The 24,524-nt window shown below is 39.6% G+C and overlaps 1 protein-coding gene across 3 annotated transcripts in view; it reads right to left on the bottom strand.

The window, feature by feature from the left end:
• The window catches only part of RIPOR1 (RHO family interacting cell polarization regulator 1), a 1,634,668-nt gene that overhangs the window by 268,835 nt on the left and 1,341,309 nt on the right, over positions 1-24,524 (bottom strand). For all 3 annotated transcript variants that reach the window (XM_078671049.1, XM_078671050.1, XM_078671048.1), the window contains exons 15-18: positions 14,430-14,613; positions 14,146-14,281; positions 2,003-2,164; positions 935-1,093 (exon numbers count right to left, since the gene is read on the bottom strand). In XM_078671049.1, the coding sequence (XP_078527175.1) occupies positions 935-1,093; positions 2,003-2,164; positions 14,146-14,281; positions 14,430-14,613 (641 nt within the window). The remainder of the gene's footprint in view (positions 1-934; positions 1,094-2,002; positions 2,165-14,145; positions 14,282-14,429; positions 14,614-24,524) is intronic.

Below are 24,524 nucleotides of genomic sequence, written 5' to 3'. Positions count from 1 at the left end.
CTGAAAGGGACATCATTTTCTAGCACAGTTTGCAAGGCTTGAAGCCCGTGGCCCTATGAGGTATTATTTGACCAAGTCACTGTGCTGGAGATTTTATTGGTGAAACACTGAGAAAGTGTTCCGAAAGTCATCCAAGAGGCACAGAAAAACAGAAACTGACACCAGCACGCGGGTTGAGTGTATTACACTTCAATGACATCCCATCCGGCTGTGAAGCCAAGGCTGGAACCTAGTGGCACCACCGGCAGCACTGGAGAAGTCATTGCTGAGGAAAACATTTTACAGACTAGTCTGACACCTGAAAGGAGTATTCATAAAGTGAGGAATTTGTGGGAACGTGTATTAATCAGAACACACCGAAGGCAGGCTGCATAGCTCCTCAAAAACCATATGTTTTAAAATCAAAACTTTAAGTACAGTGAATGAAGCAACTGACTAATGAAAGTTCAGCGTTGAAAAAAAAGATCATGTTTGTAACATGACCAGTTGGGACTTTCTTGTCATTCTTTTTTTTGTTCAGGTTAGGTTAATGTGTTACTTGTAGTAGTCAACAATGAACAGCACCCACAAGTGAGTGTAGCTGGCACATTCTGTTAATGTAGTAATGAAAAGGCAGGCAAACAAAATGGCTAGCACTCGGTCTTATATGAAGCTTACTTAAATTAGCATTTTTAGATAATAGAGAGCTTCACTTTACAATTTGACATTTATTGATTTGCATCTAAGATTTAAAATAAATCATTTGCAATTAGAAGAAGTGTATGACAGGACACGTTTCTTTGCATTCCCCGTAACAATTGACAATCCGACTCCTCCATGTGCCATGAATACACATATGATCACTCGCTAGCAAATTCTTTCATGTGCCAATCATGCCAAGCTGAGTTTTCTGTGACACACATGCTTAAGTTAACATAAAAAAGACGCCATGTACCTTTTTCTGCCATTTCCTGGATGCAACAGTCCAGCACTGACACATTCACTGACTCAAAATAACTCCAGTACTGGAACAGGGTCATGTGACCTCCATGACGACTGTGGGTACGTCTGGGCAGCCGTCTGTCCAACACCTCCTCCGCTAGGCTTACAAACACTGCAAAAAGTAACGTCGGACATAAATATTAGAGTGAAATGCCAGCCATTGTGTAGCCCTGAAAAGCAAACCTGCATTTCAATATATAAGCCATGTGCCAGCTAAAGTAAGCCCTCAACAAAAAAACCTGCATGTCAACAAACAAGCCAGGTTCAGCAATATCACACCCATCAACTGTAAACTTTATGACAACATTAACGCTGTACTGTAGTTAGAAACACTTTCTCAAAAGAACCTACCACTTCAGTACAAGAACCACAAATGACAAGTTGATGGATCCCTCCTTGTCAATGTGGAATTTGCACAAACACAAGAGAAAAGACTACTCACTAAGCATGTGCCACATCAACACATAAGCCACCCGCTAGCCTGAGCCAAGCCGTTAACTGGTAAATGTATTATCCCACACCTCACTCAAACACTAGCCATGCCCTTAACAGGACAACAGTACGTCAATACACATGCCACAAGCCAATAAGAGGTAGGCCTCTCAACAAGCAAAAGATACAGGTAGGTAAGCAGCATTAAGTACGTCACCTCTTCTGACTCAATTGTCCATAGGGCTCAGCTCCAAGTACCGACATTTGTAACAGGACTTCCAAATTGACCACACAATTGTGTTCTGGTCCCCCAATACTAACCGATATTTCCTCAAGGATTTGCCACTGCCCACAATACTGACCTTTGTTACCAGGTACCCTGTCTGAGCTTGGCCCCACTTCAGCCTCCCATTCTGAACTGTAGTCCTGTCTCATATAGCATCCGGACTATGCAATTACTGAACAACAACCTTTTTATCCTAGTACCAAAATCCATCTCAGCTAGCCACTGCCTGGAGACTTTGCAGAGAGTAACTAAAGCTTGGTGGATATGGCATACATACACGGACACTTTTAGAATGTCACATACCTGGTTCTGCCAGTCCATGCTCCTTTTTATTTATTTGGGTAGCATAGGAGGACTTGCAAGTGTGCAAGAACCTCTCAACGGTTGTAGTGTAGATGTTGGGGTGCTCCACACAACGGTCCCAGAATGGTAAAAATCCTTCCTTTTGCGTAGAAAACTTGACAACTGCGAACGATGAGAATGAATGAAACAGTTTATGTGCACCCTTGGGCATGGCAAATCCTAGATGTAGTACTATTTGAAGAAAATCTCTAAGTCACCCTCTCATCCTCCACCAATAGCAGAAACCACCTGCATCTCTACACACAGTGTCTTCAGTGGCTAGAAGGAATGATTTATTTATTCTTTTAAATAGCGTACAATGCACTCATGTTCCTTTATAAATTAAAAAAATTACTCCAATATTCAAATAATAATCCTAACATTGTGTGCTATGCTGTGCTTTGTCAAAAACACATTACCACATTATCCCATGCAACATCGTTGTTTGGAAACAGTCTGCACTACTAATGAATTTATCACTGCAATTTCCTTCTTTTAAACAAACACAAGGTTTTCATTCTCTCACATGGCTCTTGTAGTTATTTCACTTTACATTTATTAGGAGACAGAGTTATTTTTCAAAACTAATACATAGGTCACTCCTGTGATTTAAGTGGAATGAATCAATGCTTCAAATTCCAATGTGTTGAAGAAATTCAAAATTCTTTAACACATCCAATGCATTTCAGGATCACAGGGTCCCTTCTTCAGGGGAAACTAGAAACAAAGTAGGAAAAGAAGGAGGGTTGGCAGCATTATGATTTATATTCTCCATTATAGAGAAGAGTTTTAAATTCTGCCTTTGGAGGTTGAATTTGTGTTCATGCAATGGTACTCTAAAGAGAAAGCCAAAAAGAGATGCGTTTGTGCAGGACAGGTTAACTTTCTCCTCTTATCAGAACGGTCAAAACGTTATGCACAGTATACATCATCACAAACTCATTGACGCATGGAGATTGTGCAATCCTCAATTGCAAGAATACTCCTTTTTCTCACCAGCGCACCAAACCCAATCTCGCATAGATTACATTTTTATATCTCACAATATCTCACAATCCCTGATTAGATCAGATATTGGCTCCATCTTGATTTCGGACCATGCCCCTGTTACTATAACCCTTGATGTTTTACATAAATCAAATTCCCCTCGTAAATGGCGCTTTAATAACGCTCTCCTTTTAGAACCTGTCTTTTCTTCCTCTTTTACTTCTTTTCTTAACGAGTACTTCATTCTTAATAGGACAGATGATCTTTCCTATCACACAATTTGGGACGCATTTAAAGCCTCAGCCAGAGATTTTATTATTTGTTACGTTTCCAACAAACGTAAGTTAGCTCGTCAAAAAACTACCGCTCTTTTTACTAAAATTAAACATTTAGAACACTCCTATTACTCCTCCAAATCGAAGGACTGTTTTTCTGAACTTCTCAAAGTTAAATTTCAATTTAATCAAGATACCACCAATAATGCTTCTACTTATCTATTAAAATCAAGTGCGAAATTCTATGGTGGTCAAAATAAGGCTGGGAAATTATTGGCTAATTATTTAAAAACCAAACAAAATAAGCTAAATATTGAATCGATCTATAGCTCTGATAACACGTTAAAATTTAAAGACGCAGATATCTTAAACAAATTTTAACAATTTTACCAAACATTGTATTCCTCTGAGACTTTGTCATATGACTCTTCTATCTCTAATTTTCTTTCTGAAATTCGATCTCCCTCTGAATCACATTCAGACATGTCTTCTTTAGAAACAGAAATTACTCAAAAGGAACTTCATTCTGCTCTTCGCACCCTCAAAAAAGATAAAGCGTCAGGTCCGGATGGCTTTACCGTAGAATTTTTCACTCACTTTGCCTCTCTATTGATTCCCAAGCTACATTCTCTTCTCCTTTCCTTTTTAGATTCTTAAGATTCCACTGGCTCTTTTTCGGACGCTCTTATTTGCCTTATACCAAAAGATGGTAAAGACCCCCAACATTGTAAAAAATTATAGACCCATAGCCTTGGTCAATGTCGACTATAAAATTTTCTCGAAAGCTCTAGCGTTACGATTAGAATCTCAGCTGCCAGAACTATTGGGACCCGAGCAATCCGGCTTCGTTAAGGGCAGGCTGATTACGGATAACACACGTTTGTTCTTTGATATCCTCTCCAAATCCTCACATTTATCTCATCCCCTGGCTGCTATTGCTTTAGATGCAGAAAAAGCATTTGATAGGGTTGAATGGCCGTATCTTTTTAATGCACTTAAATGGTTTGGATTTGGCCCTAAAATTCTTGCTCTAATTTCTATCTTATATTCTAACCCAAGAGCCGCTGTCACCGCTAATGGCAGCATTTACTCTTAATTTAATCTTGCACGAGGAGTTAGACAAGGTTGTCCTCTTTCCCCATTTCTTTTCAATATTGCCTTAGAACCCTTCCTGCTTAGAATTCGTCAAAATGCTAACATACACGGTTTTACTTTTCAGGACTCCACAATTAAAATGGCAGCTTATGCGGACAACGTTCTTCTGTTTTTGTCCAATCCCCAAATCTCTTTACCTGCTTTTTTGTCAGAGGTTGACTCCTTTGCATCAGTCTCCGGATATAAATTAAATAAAGATAAGTGCGAAATTTTGCCCCTGACGAAATATACTTTCAGTGCTGATTTTACTGCATCAGGCTTCTCTTGGAGCCCCCACTCCATTAAATATTTGGGTCTACATTTCTCCCCTTCTATTTCGGGTACTATATCGCGATGTCTAGACAAATGTATTGATAGGCTATCCTCCTTAACAACGAAATGGCATCCTTTGTATTTATCCTGGTGGGGACGCTTAGACACCATCAAGATGATGCTTTCCCCCATTGTCCTATACACACTTTCTAATATTCCAGTGTCAATCCCTCTTAAATATTTCAAAAAAATTAACTATCTTATCTACTTTTCTATGGGGAAACAATAAATTGCGAATTTCTATTTGTAGACTCTCCCGTCCTAAATCAGAAGGAGGGGTACGTTTTCCGAATTTTTCTCTTTATCACAGATCCTTTATTCTAACCCAATCTTCACACTGGCTTTCAGATTCCCCTAATAGTTGTCCTCTTTGGACAAAACTCAAACGATCTTTTCTTTCCCCTTTTTCCTTATCAGAATACCTCTCTTTTACACGTAAACCACAATCTATTTCCACCCCTATCCTTAAATTCACATCAAAGCTTATTCCTGCTCCTTCCGTCACCACTTTTTATGAACTCCCTATTTGGCACAACAAACACATTTTAATACATAACAAACCTTTCTTTTGGGTTCATCAACTGTACTGTCATAACTTACTAATGCCTTTTGCACAAGGGAGTATTGTTTTAGGTCTTCCTCTCTCATTTCATGCTAAATATTCCATTTTAATATAAGCCATTCAATCCGCCCATGCACACTACACCACACCATCTTCTCCCCTCATTCCTCCTGCACCTGCAGATCTAGTTAATCTACGCACTTTTTTACGCCGTTGCTCTAAAGCTTCTGCTATTTACAAATTCCTACATGCCCCACCCAATCTAAGGGACAAAACAAAGATAGAGCTGTCTTGGGAAAAAGACCTAGAAATTTCCTGGAATGAAGATCTTTGGAATGACATATGGCTTAAACTTAGAAAATCATCTAGAGCGGCAAACACTACTCAAACCCTTTTCTTCATTTATAATAGACTCTTATTCGCTCCATCTACTCTTCACACATTCCGCTCCACCAATTCTCATTCATGTTGGTCTTGTTCGGAGGCATATGCTGACTTGCTTCACATGTTATTCTCTTGCAAATTTGTTCGTCCTTTCTGGGATCGGGTTTGGTCGCAACTCAATTCTATCTTTCACACTACACACTCCTTTTCTGTATTACATATCTTTCTGGGTAGTTTATCTCCCATTTGGAAATATAATCACATGAATACTAAAATAATTAACTTATTATTAGCAGTGGCCTTCCAACAAATCACTAAAAATTGGAAAGACTTCAGTAAACTCTCATACCAAGCATGGTGGTATGCTATATGTTATAATCATAGATTAGACACTACCTTTGTATACCCACAACACTTAGCACCTAAAGGTCTGCAGTTATGGGAACCGGTTGTCCTATTTATTGATGCTACTGCCAGGCGTCTTCACTCAGTCCTCCCAATACAGCAAGAAGTATCTAAACCACCATGACTTCCTCACTTTTGTTCATATCTTTATAATATACAAACGTTACAATGTTGTAAATTATTATATATTATTTTATTTCCATTCACGCTTTTCATACAATTTTTGTTGCCTTTATTGTTGCTATTTCAATTATTTTTCGAATATTTTTGAATCTTATGTTTATTCTCCAATCTAATTGATGTATTGTCTCAGCCCTCATTACTTTTCTTGATGTATTATCTCAACCCTTATTACTTTTCTTGTTTTTATACAATTGTTTATTATGCTGATATATCTTACTAATAAACATTTCTTTGAACTGAAAAAGAACGGTCAAAACGTGAATCAAAGAAAAATGAAAGTAGATGCCCTAACCAAACTCATCTTTAATGCCATGCAGAGCCCAAACTCCTAAATTCTAAAACCAATATATGATTTTCCAAGTGTAAACAACTGCTAAACAACTGTTACCAAATGGAGAAATATGTCAGAATGGCCAGTGGCCCTGAGGTAATAGATCATGTAATTCACATAAAAACATCCAGGATATTCCAATTTGTAGATGCTACTTAAAGCCCGAGTTACGTACTCTCTTACATGTGATAAACTGTGCCGACAAAAAAACAAAATGTCCTGATTTAAATAAACTTCAAGAAGCTGATGCCATCAATCTAAATAGCATAAAGAGTAAACATACCTCTGTGCCATGCACATGTGCTTCTATGTATTACCACTGTAATTAGAGCGTCATGCCGCCGAGCCAAAATGCTAACCCTTCTAATTCCATTGAACTGTTTTTTTTCTGTATCACTTCCAAAAATGTACTATGGGAATTAATATGGTAAAACAATGTTATGGGATGTGCTCTTTTTCTTGGGTCCTGCTTGACAGATCACCCCAAAAACCTTTCAGGAAGAAGCTGAGGTGGGTGAACTTTTTGTTTTGCCTTTTTGGACAATTTCAGGAAGATGCATCCAAATAGGGCCAAAGTTAAAAGCGAAACAAAAACACTCTTACACAGTGGTTATCACTGGCGTAACGAAACTTGAGAGAACGTAGAGAGTCCCCCTCCGGACTCAATCAGGAGCTCTCCGGCCACAGTGCTTTGCTGAGGGGACCCCCCGCACTGCGGGGGCCTGTGTTATGGTTATAGTAACTGTGTAGTCATGTAAGACAGTGCTTCAATTGAAAAAGCATTTTTAACAGTTGCACATATGGTTATCACATTGCGTAAGCATGTTTGCTTGGTTATTTGCGGCATATGATTGCAATAAAAATGTAATCATTGTACCAGCTTGCCCACGCCAGACTTATTGACTTTGCCAATGCTTGTCTCCCCCTGGGTTGACTCTGGAGACTGCAGATTCAGAAGCTTATAGAGAGGTTCTAAGAGTTTCGCCGGAACAGTGGGATTCGGACTCAATGTACTGGGAAGGCAAGTCCTGCTATGCTAAAACAAAACAAAACAAAACAAAAAAGGCACAAAGAAAAACATTTGACTTTATGTTAGAAGAGGAGACAACACTGCGTTGTTGATGCAACAAATCAACACAGATTTATTGATGAATGCTGAGGCAAGATATATATCTGGAGGGAAAGACAAGGGACAAGTAACATTAGCCAAAATCCTGAAGCAAAAAGTAATAATGGAAATTATGCATTCTAAAGAACCCTCAATCTGTGAATAAGACCAAACTGTTAGTAGGCCCTGAACACAGAAGGTCTGTCTATGAGCGCATTAGTTAAAACAGAATCCGCTAGAATCGTTTTTTCATTTTAGGGCAGAAAAGGAAGGGGATGATGTCCCCTTTTTAATCTGTGATTGAGAGGGCAGCACTTCTGGCTGATATAGGTAATAGTTTGCGTGAAAAGAAAATTGGAAGCAGGCTTTGGTAGAGGGTGCATTGATGGGCCAAATATAATACCTATTTGAGGTAGACTTTGCTAGTCTAAAATCAAGTAAAATTGTGCTAGAGTGTCACAAAGAATGTTGTGACGAACTGTAGATCTTGCATAGCTGAAGGTCAGTGTTAAGGTCTACAGGCAAAGTTAGAAACCAAAAGGGAGAAGATCGTACACATCAAAGAAGGACCACTTAAGTGGCACGTGGGTGAAGGAGCTCAAGTTGTATTCAAAGCTGGCGTAAGTACAGAAATACATGAGACTCCCGATTAGTCACATGTTGCACGTGTTTGGAAAGGGAGCGTTAGTGAAAGATACCCCAACAGTCAGAAGAGACATGGTGTAACTTAAGGCAGTCGTAAGTTATGCATGTTTTCATAAGTCAGCCTTAAGTGCTCAACAGTAATGCTAGTTCCAGGGTACTCTGGCCTCCATTGAATAGTGATTTGTTGGATGCTTCCTACCTCTCCCTTACTTGTTTCCCTGTTATGACCATTCCAAAATGGTTCCTTGTTATGTGTGTCATAGCAGTACAAACGCATGTGAACTGTACATTTGAATGCACGTCACACTGAACGAGCTAGGGGAATTCTCCTATAATATTATAGCTCCAGATACATCAGCTTGGTAAGGGGTCTCCTTGGAACCATGCAGACCCTCTGCTGAGGTCAGAAAGATTACATGGCATTTACATTAGTATGAAATTAACAACCTTTGCTGGCTCTGGCTCCCCTTTACTTCTGCTCTCTGCTCGCACTTGCAGCAGCGCTCAAGCGAAACGCCTCACATTTCTTCTACATGCCTGGAACCTTCAGCAGTTTAATTTCCCCTCAGCAGCAGCTTAGTGGCAGTGGACGTGGCCTCTTTTGTGGTCTTAGGATTTATGACTACTTGTCAATAAGCTTTTTGTATAAATACCCAAATCTAGCATCCCACCAGCAACATGAGTGTGACCACTAGCAGCATCCGTAGCAGGCATTGGAACCAGTCGCAATGTTCCATGCCAAGGAGGTAGCCTTAATACCTGTCTGGACCTTAGAACTAGGTGTGAGAAAAATAGCAAAAAGAAGAAAAGTTGCACACTGTTGTGAACATGTATGTTAAATGTGGGGAGATTTTGATCTCGAGAAAGTGTCACTCATAGTCGTTGAATGTCACTCATAATTACACTGAAATTATGGAAATGTCACACATGAGCAATCTGAAACCTTGGCAGCTATGGGTCTTCAGACAGACTACTGTTCTACTCCGCGTCTCCTCGCTCGGCTCTGTGCGTGGGGGAAAAAAGCACAACTATCTGCATAAATAATGTTGCACCGTCCGTGTCTGTGCATGTGTATTTCATCATTTAATAAGCAGAGGTGCAGCGCGCAGATGACTCCGCTGCCGCGTTTGCGCAGTGCACCCTTAGGGTGGGGCTGGTGTCTGGTGATAATGCGCATTGGGGCTCGCGCAATAAAAAGTGCGCGTGACTGGTGAGGCGAGGTCGAGGAGGCATCCCAGAGGCCAGAGAGACAACCCATAATTTAATGATTTCTAATTCTAGCACCCCTGTCTGCTGCCCGCAGGTGAATCTAGTGTCCGTCCTGCCAGTCGTTTGCATGCAATCATCATGGCACTGTCTGGGCGGGCGTCGTAACTGGGCCGGGATTAAAAGCAAAAGGTATAGCCTTATAGGCCCCGTCCCGGTTCTGCGCAGTGCAGTGGATTTGTGAGCAGGGCGAAGCGAGGTGGTGACACTGACACAGCCTCACTGAAGCACACTGTCGGTTAACCACACAACACACCCGGAGGAAGGCTGCGACGCCTGCACTTCCAGCAAAATGAAGTATGTTAACACTGCACAGAACCAAAATCGTGATGATGTATCAAGTGCACACACAGCATCAAGCACACACGGAAGCACCACTGAGCTGGGTAACAATAATATACAGCCACACACAACAAGCACACACTGTAAGGCAACCTGGATAAAGACACACAATCTTAATCAGTGACACACGACCTCCATGTAAGGCACATAGTCTAAATTAAACACATACAGTCTCAGCAAAAGACACACTCAGCTAAACACACATGCACACACACACAGGCACACTCAGATGCTGATGCGCAATCAAACACATACATGCTGGACCTATCAAACCAACACACACATTCAATTTTACAAAAACATACACAATCTTAATAATAAGCAATCAGACGTTGTTAAGCAGGCATTGCATCAAACACACAATCTAAAACACACACACACACACTATATGACTTAAATAAATACACACACGTAGGTAGCCTCATACAGATGCTCACTCCAGACTTCATACAAACACAACCGCCATCTGACTGATATTTCACAAGTTTCACTTGTGAAAGCAGACGCCCCCTCCGGACACCTTCACACACAAGTTGTGTTACTACTTCACATTTTCATGCTATCCAAAAACCACCCTGCTGTGTTGCAATAGGCGGGTTGCCCCTGTTGAGCAATGTTAGACTCGATCAGGAATGGCCATTCTGTCAGCACTAGGTAGCATCCTTAGCAAGAAAGGGTATATTCCAGAATAAAGAGAGGATTTGTAGTTAATAACGCCTACATTTCATGTGCATTATCCTTAACTCAGCCAAGGAGAGTACTTCCTCTTCAGGACAAGAGTGGCGTGTGTGTCAGGTGTTAAGTTGTGTGATTGTGAGTGCATGTGGAAGGGAGACTTGATGGTGGGTGGGGCTCTTTCTTCAAATAATAAGCATGCTTTTTTTCAGCATAGTTACATTTTTAGCATTTATTAGAGGCAGTGACATGTGCAAGGTTTCTCTGTTTCATAGTGTAATTCGTGGATTCTGTCCTGTTTTTGTCTACATGAAAAAGTTTTATGTGGCTGTTTGCAGAGAGGGCACAGCCAGACAAACGCAGAGTGTTACTCTTGGCTTCAGTGGTTTGCTAAGTGTCGGAGTCCAGCTGTAAGTTGGTCTCTGGGGTCTCAGGTAAGTCTACTCTCTGGCGCAGTTTGAACCAAAGTATGAGTTTTGGATAATCTGTCCAAGCCCCAGCAAGAAGACCGTTGGCCCGAGGCGTGGTCAGTCTTAGAACCAATATTGTTTTGGTCACCCACATGTCCTTGCAATGCAGACAGCCAGAGTCAGTCATGAAACCGGGCTAGGATACCATGCTCACGTTCAGTCTACCCACGATCACTAGGCCTAGTTGACATTAAGGCAGCGTTCTTCAGGGCATTATAAGCATCCCTCACAGAATGAGTTACCATCAGAGTACTCAGTGGTATTGTCTGTTCAGGCTGGATGTCCTACACCGGAGACTGGGCTCCATCCTCGTCCAGCACCATAACAAAGGTATTGAGATCAAGTGACACTTTTGAGAGACAGCTGGCGATGTTGGGGCCATGAGACCCGTACTTAGAAATCAACCATCTCCACAGACTTGCCTCTCCCACCGAATGAGTCTGACTCAACAGTAATCTTATTTCACATTATGGCCACTGTTGAAGTTCACGCAGACCATAAGGTTTTTAGGATGCCAGAGAATCTCAGAATTCAGGGAGATTAATGCTCTTTCGAAGAGCCGGGTTCCAAGGCTTTGTAAAAGCTCTCACCAAGAGCATTGTACGTAGATTGAAGGGCTATTGATTTAAAAGGATTAGAACCTGAAAATCTGTGCCCTCCTAGACGGGATTTCCTTCAGCCTGGAATGGTCAGCATGTAGAAAGAGGACAATCTGTAAGAGGGAGTTAATGGCAAATCATTTACGAATAAAAGCAGAAATGACCACAGAGTGTTTGATTCATAATAATAAAAAGTAAAAAAAATTCTATGCTCTATAACTGGGAGCCTATAAAGGTCAGATATAAGGGTAGAAGCATGACGGGTGTGCCCTTTCTTTTGAGTGCCCTGGCTGGGAGCCTAAAGGGTAGAACTGGCAGTGTTAGTCACAGATGAGCCGTGGTTTGTGTAACTCTCCCAGCAATGTCAATCTGAGACCCCATACCAGCCTGTCACTGCACTAGACTAAATATTCATTGCCGCACTCAGTGCTATCCATGAGCCATGAGTAGCTGGGTAATGCTACACCACCTCACCCACATTCTTCCAGCAGAGCACGTCATAGTCATGTTAGACTACAGGCCATGTTTTGGCCTTTCTGTCTGCAAAATCTTCTTGGGGGAGAACCCCCCCAAACTCCCCCTAGTAGTGGTTGCTCACTGCGCTTGCTCGCTACACACCATATGGGGGCTGGTCTCGCTTTTACTTTGTTCTCTCTGATTCACTACTTGTGTCTATTTTTGGTGCTCTCTGTAAGAATGTCTATGGGTACATATGACTGGGTGGGTAACCTGGTGCTCTTTAAGGTCATCATCTACTATTTACTGTGCTTTGAAATTTGATACAATTTAATATGTAATGAAAAATATGCTGTAAAATTCACCATTTTGGTCTATCTTGCCCCCAAACCCCCCTAGTAGTCGTCGGGCTTGCTCGCTACACGCCAGACGGGGGCTGGTATGCCAAGATTTGCCTGGGCTGCTTTCAGTTTCCAGTCCGGCCCTGCTCCCGAATATACATAATCAGGTGGCTACAGGAGAAATGCAACTCACATCAAACTGAAGGAAGGAATTCTTGAATTAATCTCAGTCACAGGTCAGCTTGGGGCAGCATTTCACTAAATCTTTTGTCACACACCTGGTCACTCTAGAGTAGACAGAGATCAATTGACCTTTTCCGAGAGGAACAATCATCACAGACTACCAGAACAACAGACTGGAAAGGTTAGGGTCTCCTGGGCAGCAAATTTGTAATTTACTGTATGTTTTTTTATTCCATACCAGACTGCAGTGATATCAACCGAGTAAAGTGCGGTGGGATGGATGTTATAAAAGAGCAAACTGATTTCTGAGTTCTTCAAACTTCGAAATGGGTCTGTTACCACAGACACTGAACTCTTAAATAACCATATTATGACAGGAGAAGTAATCTCATCTACAGTAAAATGGGACATTGTAGGAATACATTTCGATTTGGGAGGTATGTCCTTATTATATGAAACAAAAATTGGGTCTGATGTTATTATTATTCAATTTGAGGTTAGCAATATACATTCAGACATTCCTTTGGAGGCTTCAATCACTGTAAGTGCAACTGCATGCACAATCCAAATCCCAGGACAATTACTTGCAGGAGCACTACCTTTGTGAGGCGGTGCCTGTCTGCTGTAATGTCAGGAGAATCCTGACACACCATCTGGCAGACGCCATGTAAAGGCTCCCAGGACGAGAAGGTGCATTAGAGGGTCTTAGCAATGTTATTACCTTTCTGCGATTACCGGTAAGGTAATGGCACTGTCCAGGCCCTGGCAGTGCTCTTGAAAGTAACTGTGCTGGGACTGGCTAACTTTGTGTTTTTGTCTATGACCCAAACCTTATTTCACTTCACAGACATAAAAAGTAAAATCTCACGTATTCTGTTTTTTCCCAGAAAGAAGTGTGACCGCTAGCACAAACTGAGGATTTGCCGTTAAAAGACGACTAGCTCAGGTTGGTTCTGAGAAGGATATGCCCATCTTGCTGCACTGCTGAAACTCACAACATAGCTCACAAAAGTAAATTATTGAAATCTTTATTGAATTAATGTTCTTAGCTTGCTGATTCTCAGCAAACTCTTTGTACAAACAAGATGGAACTCTGCATTTACTTTGGTTGTTTGTCACCTCTTGTCTGATGCTTTCACCAGAACACTGGAATAGTCTTTTTGTCCAATCAATCAATATTATTACTATATCTGGCCTTCGTAAATGGAAAGCCCACCGTTTTGTAGGATCCCCACAGTCAATGACAGATCAGTCCATAATAAGACGTTTCTTCAATAGTATACATGCCTGGTCCCCTAACAATCAGGGATCAGCCTTAAGAGAGGAAATAATACCGCCGAGAAGATGCACAAGGGCCAAAGGGCTATATCATTGACATGCGTACCATCTATTGCAAAAGGCTCAATTAAAAACAAATCATCTTACCATCCTCTGCTTTGGTTGCTGCCTTTGATTTCCCCTCGGTCAGGTGACATATAATGTCCATGATCTGAGTTTCCCTCATCAGTTTGTCCAGGGCGTACATCTCCCGGCAGCGCAATGGCCCAAAGGTACCCAGATGCTAAAACAAGACAGTGTTTGTCAGCTCAAAAGGCAGTAGGATATATTTTCATGCTACCCTGATTTACCCACTTTCACTATGCCAGCTATACAAATCTACTGAGAGTCCATAGAGAGCTTACTTGAAACACATGCTTCTTTACACTTACCATGAGGAGCCTGTTGCAATTGTCCAGATGAAGGACCAAAGCTCCATCAAGAAATTCATTCCCTGTGGTCAGAGGGTTCAGGCTTCCATCTGAGTTGCTTTCAACACCAATATCATCCACTATTCTCTTGCTGGTGCCTGCTACAAATATCTCGTCAGTGTTAGGTCTGAGGTTGCTCACTTTTCTGTAATGCAAGAAACAGAGACACATTCATGTCTTACTAATCCCAAAAATGTTATCTGTCGTGTTGTGATGGAGCGAGATAGAAAACAAAATTTTGTTTAAACTCGTGAAGTCACATTTCCATAACATGAATAATAATATTAATGATTTGTGATTTGTCGTGCTAATACAACTTAGATTAAACTTTACACATGGGGGGACTAACATGTGTGCTCATAAACGTGCATAATTGTTGCATCTTTTTGTTCGTGCAAAATAATAAAATAATTTATTGTTTTCGTTTTTGTCATTACTAACTGCTGCAAACTTAAAAGAAGCATGTGCTTGTTTTGCTTTTCCTTGTCTACGTGATGTCATTTCTACTATTCTAGGTGCGAATAAATCTTATGGATTGGTAGATATAAACGCTGCTTTATTCGTTTGCATTTGCTAGGTAACATTTGACTAATCGGGTTGGTTAATTAATTAGTGAACCAAGGGGTGGATACAGAATCTACATTATTTCTTACATTAATACTTTTCTTGTGTTTGTTTTATACTAGAAAGCTTAAGTTGCCTGCTTTTGGGCCTAGTCACTTGAGTCGCAGAAAAGAGCTGACTTGTAATTCTGCAAAAGTCACGAGACGCCCATTCTGAATTAAAGCGTTTATCAAAGCTGCATTCACAAAGCAAAAACTGATGTGCTGTCATCATTCTGTCGGACGTGGCCAAGGTCGAAAGTGAACATTTTGTCAGCCTTAACTTGGCATCCGCGGAAGTTGCTTGGACGTAGCGAGAACAAATTTGAACATTTGTTACAAACTCAGGAAGCTCCTGGTTTCACGTGGAAGAGACAATGGTCTTTATGAAACATGATCTAATGGAACTTTTGAAAAGTGGGTGACATGTCACTTGTCACTCTCAGCCAATGGGACGTCGAAGATTTCTGAAAACTTTCCTTTGCGTGGTTTAGTTAGCGTAGAAAGGTATAAAAAGTCATGCCCCTAGGGATGGGCTGGCTGCTGCTTTCTGACTTTCCGATGAGGGTGATGTGCTGACGGACTTTGCGTGGAGCACGTAAGAATCCTCAAAGAACTTTACTTTAAATTCTATCTATTTAGCTCAGTTAGGGAATTAGGTTTTAGAAATGCTAAACTTTACACATTTACTTTAATTTTGATTTACTTGCTTAAATTGTATTTTACTCACGTTTCTTTACAAACATGCTAACTTTATTGCTAATAAAATTAATTTATAAAACATTCAACTTATATACCATAATTTAGTAATAAAATCTTACTTTTGACAAACAAGCTGGTCTTGGTTATTCAGAAGTGTGGGTTACTATTAGCTAGATCACGTCGCCTATGGTGGTCGTTTAAATAGTGAGAATGTGTTATAATGACAATATTCATTTCGCTAATGTATAATAGTGTATATAATTTGTAAATTAGGTGTACATAAATTTATCCTGACCACCTGATTCAGTAGGCCCAAAATATGTCAGGTTTATAAAATGGGTCCATGAGTTAGTGTAGAGTTTGTTAATAGGTTATGAAGTTGAGTAGCGTTGTTTATGACATATTTTCTATAGCCCGCTGGATCAATTCTCTGGTAGCAGAAATTGATGGTTGCTAAGAGTAACCAAGGTAATATGGTGGTTGCTAAGGGTTACTAAAGTATTATGGTATGGAAATAGGATCGATGTTTTAACACATGTTAAGTTCGTTTTTCGTGCTATCTGTAAGCTATACCGGTATAGATTGTGTGGCGAGAAATTAGTCACGCAAGCCATCTGTTCTGTTTGTAGTGATATCGCCGAGTATCACAAGAGGTATCGCCGTGTACCATAGTGTTGTCGCCGAGCAGCACAGTTTTAGGGCTAGGTCTGAATCTTGTAAAGTGAGGGTTTTCTAAGAAATTAAAGCAGCATGAGAATAGGGACAAAGCGCCTTCCATAAAACTCACTGTGATAAGAGTATTAGTTATACCCGAGCTCGAATGAAGGGTAAATTAGCGTCGGTGCATGATTATCTATAAACAGGTTAGAGTCCTGTACGGGTACATGTTTCATATCTATAAACAGGTGAGAGCCCTGTACGGATAACGTCGTTATTTTGCTAACGGTGCATGATTTCTATAAACAGGTGAGAGTCCTGTACGGATTTCATGTGTGTTTGAAATTAGGGAAATTTCAGTGTGAAAGTGCGAGTTTGAATTGTATTTTATGTTCAAGTGGAACTCTTAGAACTTTCACTTCGCGGTGGGTTCAGAGCAAAGCGAGTTCATAATTATACGTGTTAGAAGGGTGGGGTAAGGGTTACTCTACTGACAATTGGATATTATCCTTAGTGTGAATAGCGCCGTCTATTCCGAAGTGTGGATACTTGAATGTATGTAAACTATCCTAAATAGTGAAACGAACAGATGTTGTCCTTATAGTCATCGTTAAGAATTAATTTACACTGAAAAGTGCTCTTAAAATGGCGCTGTGAAAAGATTTTGTGAAGGAGGGGTAAGCGCCAGGAGTGAGAAACGAGAAACCGCAGCTGCTGTGTACGTCACAGAGCCGCGCTGGGATTGGGTGACCTACGTCACAAGCTATATTCTGATTGGCCCTTGAGTCTCTGACGACCTGTGAGCTGATTGGTCCTTCGGAAAAACTCCAAATTTATTGGTTGAGCAGAAAAGTGACGTAGCTCAACTGTCATTGGCTTGTTGGTGTGTTTCGCGCACGGATTGGCTGTTTTACGGAACATCCCGGAAATATTTTACGAACGATTTTGTGAATTAGATTTAACTCTTAAAAATGAGTTATCATTTTAAACATGTTGAGAAAAAGCCAACATTATTTCAGAAGTTTAAGAATTTATTTTCACCTGACAAGAAAATCGAAACGCGAGGTGGTAAACTACTTCATAAGTATAAAACACCTGCAGCGTATATGGAAGGTGAATATGGATATCATACTGTCTTATGGTTCGATAATTGGAAACGCTATACTAAGAACGACGGTGTTTTAACTTGGCCTGATGATGGTTCATTTAATGTAAAAGTCTTGAGAAATTTACGAGAGAAAATGAATGCTCTTGTCCCGAAACCGAGACCAACTCAATTTGAAGCTTTAGTTGAGTGGGAAGACGAGATGTATCAGTTACAAAGAGAAGCTAGTGGAATTAAAAGACCTTCTAAAAATCCACCTTGGAGAAGAGAAACTCATGAAGATAGATTGCGAATGTGGAGACAGGGAAACATGAGTGAAGGATTGTATTTAATTCATGAAATGGTAATGGGTACTCCTACAGGGAAATCTATGGAAAGTGAATCTGAGGATGCAGTTATGGAAGAAATATATACAACTGCTAGAAAGAATCAGCCTTTGAGACCTCCTAGATCATGGTCTACTCCGGTGGTTTCTACTGAAACTTCACCGAGTGCACCTCCAATTAATGAAGCTCCTAAACTTTATCCAAACAATTGTGAAATTATTGAAACTCCTAGAAGACCAGAATTCGATAATGCTCGAAACGAAGGCAGATATTTTACAATGGCTCCTAGAGCAAGAGAAGCTCCAAAAGATTATAACAGAGAGGCAAGAAATGTTGAAGATGTCAATTCTGCTGAATATTTGAGATCTAAAGAAGAATTAATTAAAAGAATGACAAAAAGCATGGAAGCTGTGACAGTTCCAGTAACGATTGGTCCTGTTCAGCCTGTATTTGACCAAAAAGAATCTAGCAAAACAGGTTTAACTATTCCTCTAAATGCAGAAATTCAGAGAGTTGCTGAAAAATTTTATTCAGATTTATCTGAAATAAACTCTTCTAGATTGAGAATGCCTGATTTAACTTTTAATGAGGATTTATCCCCAAAAACACCAATGGGTGCTGTATCAGATGTAGGGAGTCCTGAAAGCAGGGTAACCACACCAAAACTTGATGTGGCTAAATTAAAAGCAAATATCGAAGAATTAATAATCGGAACAATTGGTCCAGATAGTTTAAATTACTATCGAGATGATGAACTACTGTTCATTTGCAAAAGCATTCAGTGGAAAACGAAAAACAAATATGATCAACTAGAGGATCTAGCAGCAGAACTTGAAATCGATGTGAGTAAACAAAAGAATTTTGCGAAACATTACAGATTAGACTTTTCAGAAAGTGACATCGAGAGTTTAAACTCAATGGGAAGAATAGTTCATATTAAAGATTTGATTGTCTATATCAAAAAGCTAGGAGAACTGAACAAATGGAGAGTAAAATGGACGAAAAAGAAGGAAGATGAAAGATTGGAAAAATTGTCAAAACAATTTCCAATGAGAGAAATTGCAGGTGGAGGATATGTTCATGTCCCTTGGTCGAGACAGGACATTCTGTTATTTACAAATGACTTTCCGAAATTGAGGGAGAAACCAGTTGAGTGGTACAGGCAAGTCGATAGATTTATCAAAGTGTCAAAAGTTCTGTGGATTGATTTAGATGGATTTTTTGATATTGTCGTTCCATCTGATCTTTGGACAGAATGTAAAATATCGATTAGTTGGCCAAAAACAGAACCTGAGCGAATTAAAGAAACAGGTGCTCCAAATCCACTTGTAATGGATTTTTATGAAAAAGTAATTGTTTGGATGAAAAACAAAATTCCACCCAAAGAAGTCGATTGGGTTAAAATAGAAAGGACAGAACAGGAAACAAAAGAATCAGTTCATTCTTTTTATGAAAGAATACTGTTAAATTTTAAACAATACAGTGGTTATGAAAAATTAGATGAAAAAGACATGAGCCATTTTGTCTATAGATTTGTTTATGGACTAAAACCTGAAATTGGAGAAATGATCAGAAATAGTATTGTCGGATGGCAATCACTATCTGTAGATGATATTCTAAGAAAAGCAAAGTATTGTAGCGATGAAATAGAAGTAAAACAGAAGAAGCTGAAGGAGAAAGCCATGTGGGCTCAGGTAAAAGTGGCTGAGCAACAAATTGCCAGCATGGGTAATAAGAACACTAATTTTGTTCAAACTGGGAATACAAACCAGATACAAGGAAAGTTTAAAGGTAATAATTTCCCAAAGAAATTTAGCCCAAAGATTGAGGAGTTGAAACAAAGATTACCTTGTTTTAATTGTGGCGAAATTGGACATTGGAGAGACGAGTGTCCTCATCCTCCTAAAAACTTAAAGAATCCCTTATTGAATCCACAGATGCAGAATGGTGTTGACCTGCAGCGACAGCTACAGATACAACAGGGGTTAAACGAATTAAATATTCAGCGACAGTTACAGCAACAGCAACAACAACAGGTGAATAATCGTCAAGACCAATTGCCACAACCACCTTTTCCGAATTGTGGGGGAGTTCAAAAATATAATCCTAACGTGGGATTTCAGGGAAGTGAACAGGTAATAAAACCACAAAAACAGCAAAAGCAGCAAAGGGTTCAAATGCAAAATGCTTCACAACAATTTTTATTAGCAGAAAGTCAAGACAGCGATTCTGATGATTATTGTTGACGGTGCCCGAGAGAGGAGGAAGAGTGTGTTGTTGGAGCCACTCTTGAGGTTGACCAGTCTGGTCCTTTTGTAAACGGGAAAGTTAATGATGTAGACATCACTTTTCTAGTGGACACTGGTGCTACTCGTTCTACTGTTAGATCAGTGGAAATTGAAAACCTACCTCTCTCTGGGGATACCATCCAAGTTGTCGGAGTAAGTAATCAGCAAATTAAAACAGACTTAACTGATCCAGTTCCAGTTGAAATTGGAAATTACAGAGACAAACACAGATTTGTGGTTTGCAATAGTAGTCCAGTGAATCTGTTGGGCAGAGACATCCTATGTAAAATGAATTGCCGAATATATTGTTCTCCTGATGGAGTAGAATTACAAACAATGGAGGAAGATGGTTTATACAGAATGACAATGATGATGATGGAAGCAGAAGAAACAAAATTGTTTCCTGCATTTGAAGAAAAAGATTTACCTGAAGAACTCAAAGAAACAGTGAAATCTGAAATATGGGATTTTACTGGAAATGAGATGGGTCTGATGAAAAACGTAGATCCAGTAAAAATTACATTGAAACAGGGAATAGAATTTCCAAACACTCCACAATATAAAATGAAAACAGAAACAATTGAAGGTATTACACCTATAATTGAAAAATTGATCAAGCAAGGTGTATTAAAAGAAATGGAGAGTAGTTCTTGTAATTCACCAATTATGGGAGTTAAAAAGTCTAACGGAACATTTAGAATCGTACAAGATTTGAGAAAGGTTAATCAAATTGTCGTTCCATGTTGTCCTGTGGTTCCAAATCCAGCAGTAATTCTATTTCAGATTCCACATGATGCTGAATGGTATACAGTCATTGACCTTTGCAATGCATTCTTTACTGTTCCATTACATCCAGACAGTTATGAAATCTTTGCTTTCAGATTCCAAGGTAAGACCCTCGGATGGTCAAGAATCCCTCAGGGCTATACAGAAAGTCCTTCAATTTTTAACGAACTGTTAAAAAGATCATTAGAAGACCTAGACTTACCTGGTAGGTCTACGCTAGTGCAGTATATTGATGATTTATTAATAGCTGCAAAGACAAGAGAAAATTGTGTAACAGACACAATAATTCTGTTAAATCGCCTTGCAGAAGAAGGACATAAAGTGTCCCCAGCAAAACTACAGTTTTGCAAACAAGAAGTAAAATATCTTGGTCATAGAATTGCAAAGGGAAAAAGACAAGTAACAATAGAGAGAATAAAAATGATTCAAGCAATGTTACCGCCAAGAACACAAAGACAGGTCAGAATGTTCTTGGGAATGGTTGGTTATTGTCGACAATGGATAAGTGGATTTTCAGTAATTGCAAAACCATTACAAAGACTGACAAAGTCAGATGTAAAAGATCCAATTATTCTCAATGATGCTGAGATGGATTCTTTGAGAACCTGAAAAAGAGCTTATGCCAAGCTCCTGCTTTAGGTATGCCAAATTATGAGAAAGATTTCGAACTGTATTGCAGTGAGAGAGAAGGATGTGCATTATCTGTGTTAATTCAGAGACATGGAAATTTGAAGAAACCCATTGCATACTTCTCTGCAGTTCTTGATCCAATTGCAAAAGCATTACCAGGTTGCTTAAAAGCAGTTGCAGCTACAAGTATTAGTCTTGAACAAAGTGAAGGAATCATTATGGGATTTCCTGTGAAAGTTTTTGTGCCTCATTCAGTTGAAATATTGTTGACAAGAGGTAAGACTCAGCATTTAACCAGTAGTAGATTGACAAAGTATGAGAAAATCATACTAGGAGCAGATAATGTTTCGATTTCAAGATGTTTGAATCTGAATCCTTCTACATTACTGCCTGATTCTGAAATTGTGGATGACATTGAAACAGAACATGAATGTTTAGATGTCATGGAGTTCTGCACAAAACCAAGAAAAGACATCAAAGACAGACCTTTGTCTGAATCGGATTTTGTCTACTTTGTAGATGGGTCATGCTTAAGATCCGAAGGAGGTGTCTTAAAAGCTTCATATTCAGTTTGTACAGTCGTAGATGTTGAAGAAGCATCATGTCTTGAAGGAGTTCGTTCAGCACAAGTGGCTGAATTAATTGCTTTAATTCGTGCATGTGAAATATCAAAGGATATAAGAGTTACCATCATTACTGATAGTCAGTATGGGTACGGAGTTGTGCATGATTATGGACAACTCTGGTCACAGAGAGGATACATGACATCAGCAGGATCACCAATTAAAAATGCAGTTTTCATTAGGAGATTAATTGAAGCAATACAATTGCCAAAAGAAATCGCCATTGTTAAGTGTGCAGCGCACACTAGAGGAACTGATTATATTTCCAAGGGAAATGCCTTCGCAGATGAAACAGCTAAATACTGCGCAAGGAAAAATTATTCTTACAATCGGGAGAGAAGTAAAGAAACTGATTCAAATTCATTAATGCTAACAACTGTTGTAGAAACATGGCATGAGATTAGAGATTTACAAAATGAAGCAGAAGATGAAGAAAAAGACTTGTGGTTAAGATCAGATTGTAGACCACGTGAAGAAGATGGAGTGTGGGTTTACAAAGATGGCAGAGTAGTCTTACCAAATTGTTTGATTGCTGACATGGCCAGATTATATCATGGTCCAGCACATCTGGGAAGAGATTCTATGGTCAGACTTTTCAGAGAAACATGGTTTAACACCAAGTTTAGAACAATTGCTGAATCTTTTTGTCAAAGGTGTTTGTCATGCCAACAAATGAATCCGAACAGAAAATCAGTGGTGGGGACGGGAATAATTGGTCGAGAGGGTGGTCCCTTTACCAGGTTACAAATGGATTTCATCGAAATGCCCTTACACAACTGTTTGAAATATGTGCTTGTAATTGTTTGCTTATTTTCAAGATGGGTAGAGGCTTTCCCCACACGACATTGTGATTCAATTACAGTGGCAAAACTGATGCTCAGAGAAATCATCCCAAGGTACGGTTTTCCAGTCACTATTGAGAGTGATTGAGGAAGCCATTTTGATAATAAACTGATGAAATTAATTTGTGAAGCTTTGAGCATTGAGCAGAAAATACACTGTGCATACAGACCAGAGGCATCAGGAGTGGTTGAACAAATAAATGGAACAATTAAAAACAGAATTGGAAAAATGTGTCTTGAAACAGGTGTAAAGTGGACTGATGCTCTTCCACTTGTTTTGATGTCATTAAGAAGTACACCAGATAAAAAGACAGGTTTGAGTCCTCATGAAATTTTAATGGGAAGAGTTATGAGGCAAGCTTTTGTACCTGTAGGTAAACTGTTGAGCATAAATGACAGTGCTATTTTGGATTACTGTAAAAGGTTATCTGATATGGTAACTTCTGTATCTAATCAGGTGGGAACTGAAGCTCAATCAGATGAAAAGGTTTTGACACATGATCTGAGACCTGGCGATTGGGTCAGAACGAAAGTACATCGGAGAAGGAATTGTCTAGCTCCTAGATGGCAGAAACCTAGGCAGATAATTTTGATTACTACTAATGCTGTAAAGTGCAGAGGATTGAAACGTTGGATTCATCCTAGTCATACTATTCCAGTACCAACTCCTGAGAGTTCTGATGTTGAAAGTGATACCACAGACGATTCTGATTCTGAAGCAGAAGGCGAAACAGAAGGTGAAATAATTCCAGATTCTGAAGATCGACAAGAAAGTCGACATCTGGAAACTGTGCCAGTGAATGGAAATTTGACAAGAAAAGACTTGGAAATAATTGAAATAGATTCTGAAGGTGAAGAGAATCTGTTAAAAGGAAAGATAACTGAGGATCCGGTTGTCTCCATTGAAGACAAAGAAGCAAAACAAAAAGAAGTTTCAGACCAGGAGAGTATCGAAAGGCAGAGAACAAACTCTGAAGTAAGGAACAGAAATCCGAAATCTGGGAAGTTGGGGGTAATTGAGGAAGAGGAGGAAGACGAATTACCGAGTACCAGTGATGGAAGACAAAGTGAAGTTCCTGAAGGAGTGAAATTGCCGAATAGAGAAGTTCCTGAGTCAATTGAAATTTCAGACTACGAAACTGAAGAAAGTGACGTGGAAGGTGAAAGTGAAAACAGAAAGAAAAGGACTTGGAAGTCAGAATCAAATAATTCTGAACCAAAGAAGAAGTACGTGAGAAAAGCAGACTACTGGCCAGGTGGAAGATTGAGAGTCAGATTGATCAAGAAGCCAAAAGAACAAGTTGAAGAAATCACTAGTCAAAAGAGTCCTGGAAAAGAAGTTGGAGTTGGAAGGAAAATTGAAGTGATATCGAGAAAAGGGAAGAGAATAATAAGACCAAACCAAAAATACAAGTCTCCTGAGTGGACTTACTTAGTAATTCCACCTGTTATTGACATATATGATAGTAGTGAAGAAGAAAACGAAATTCAAGAA

This window comes from Lissotriton helveticus, chromosome 12 (genome assembly GCF_964261635.1).
Source record: "Lissotriton helveticus chromosome 12, aLisHel1.1, whole genome shotgun sequence".
In the NCBI taxonomy this organism is placed as follows: Eukaryota; Metazoa; Chordata; class Amphibia; order Caudata; family Salamandridae; genus Lissotriton; species Lissotriton helveticus.
Note: the sequence above shows the minus strand (reverse complement) of the source record. Positions and strands in the feature narration are given on the sequence as shown.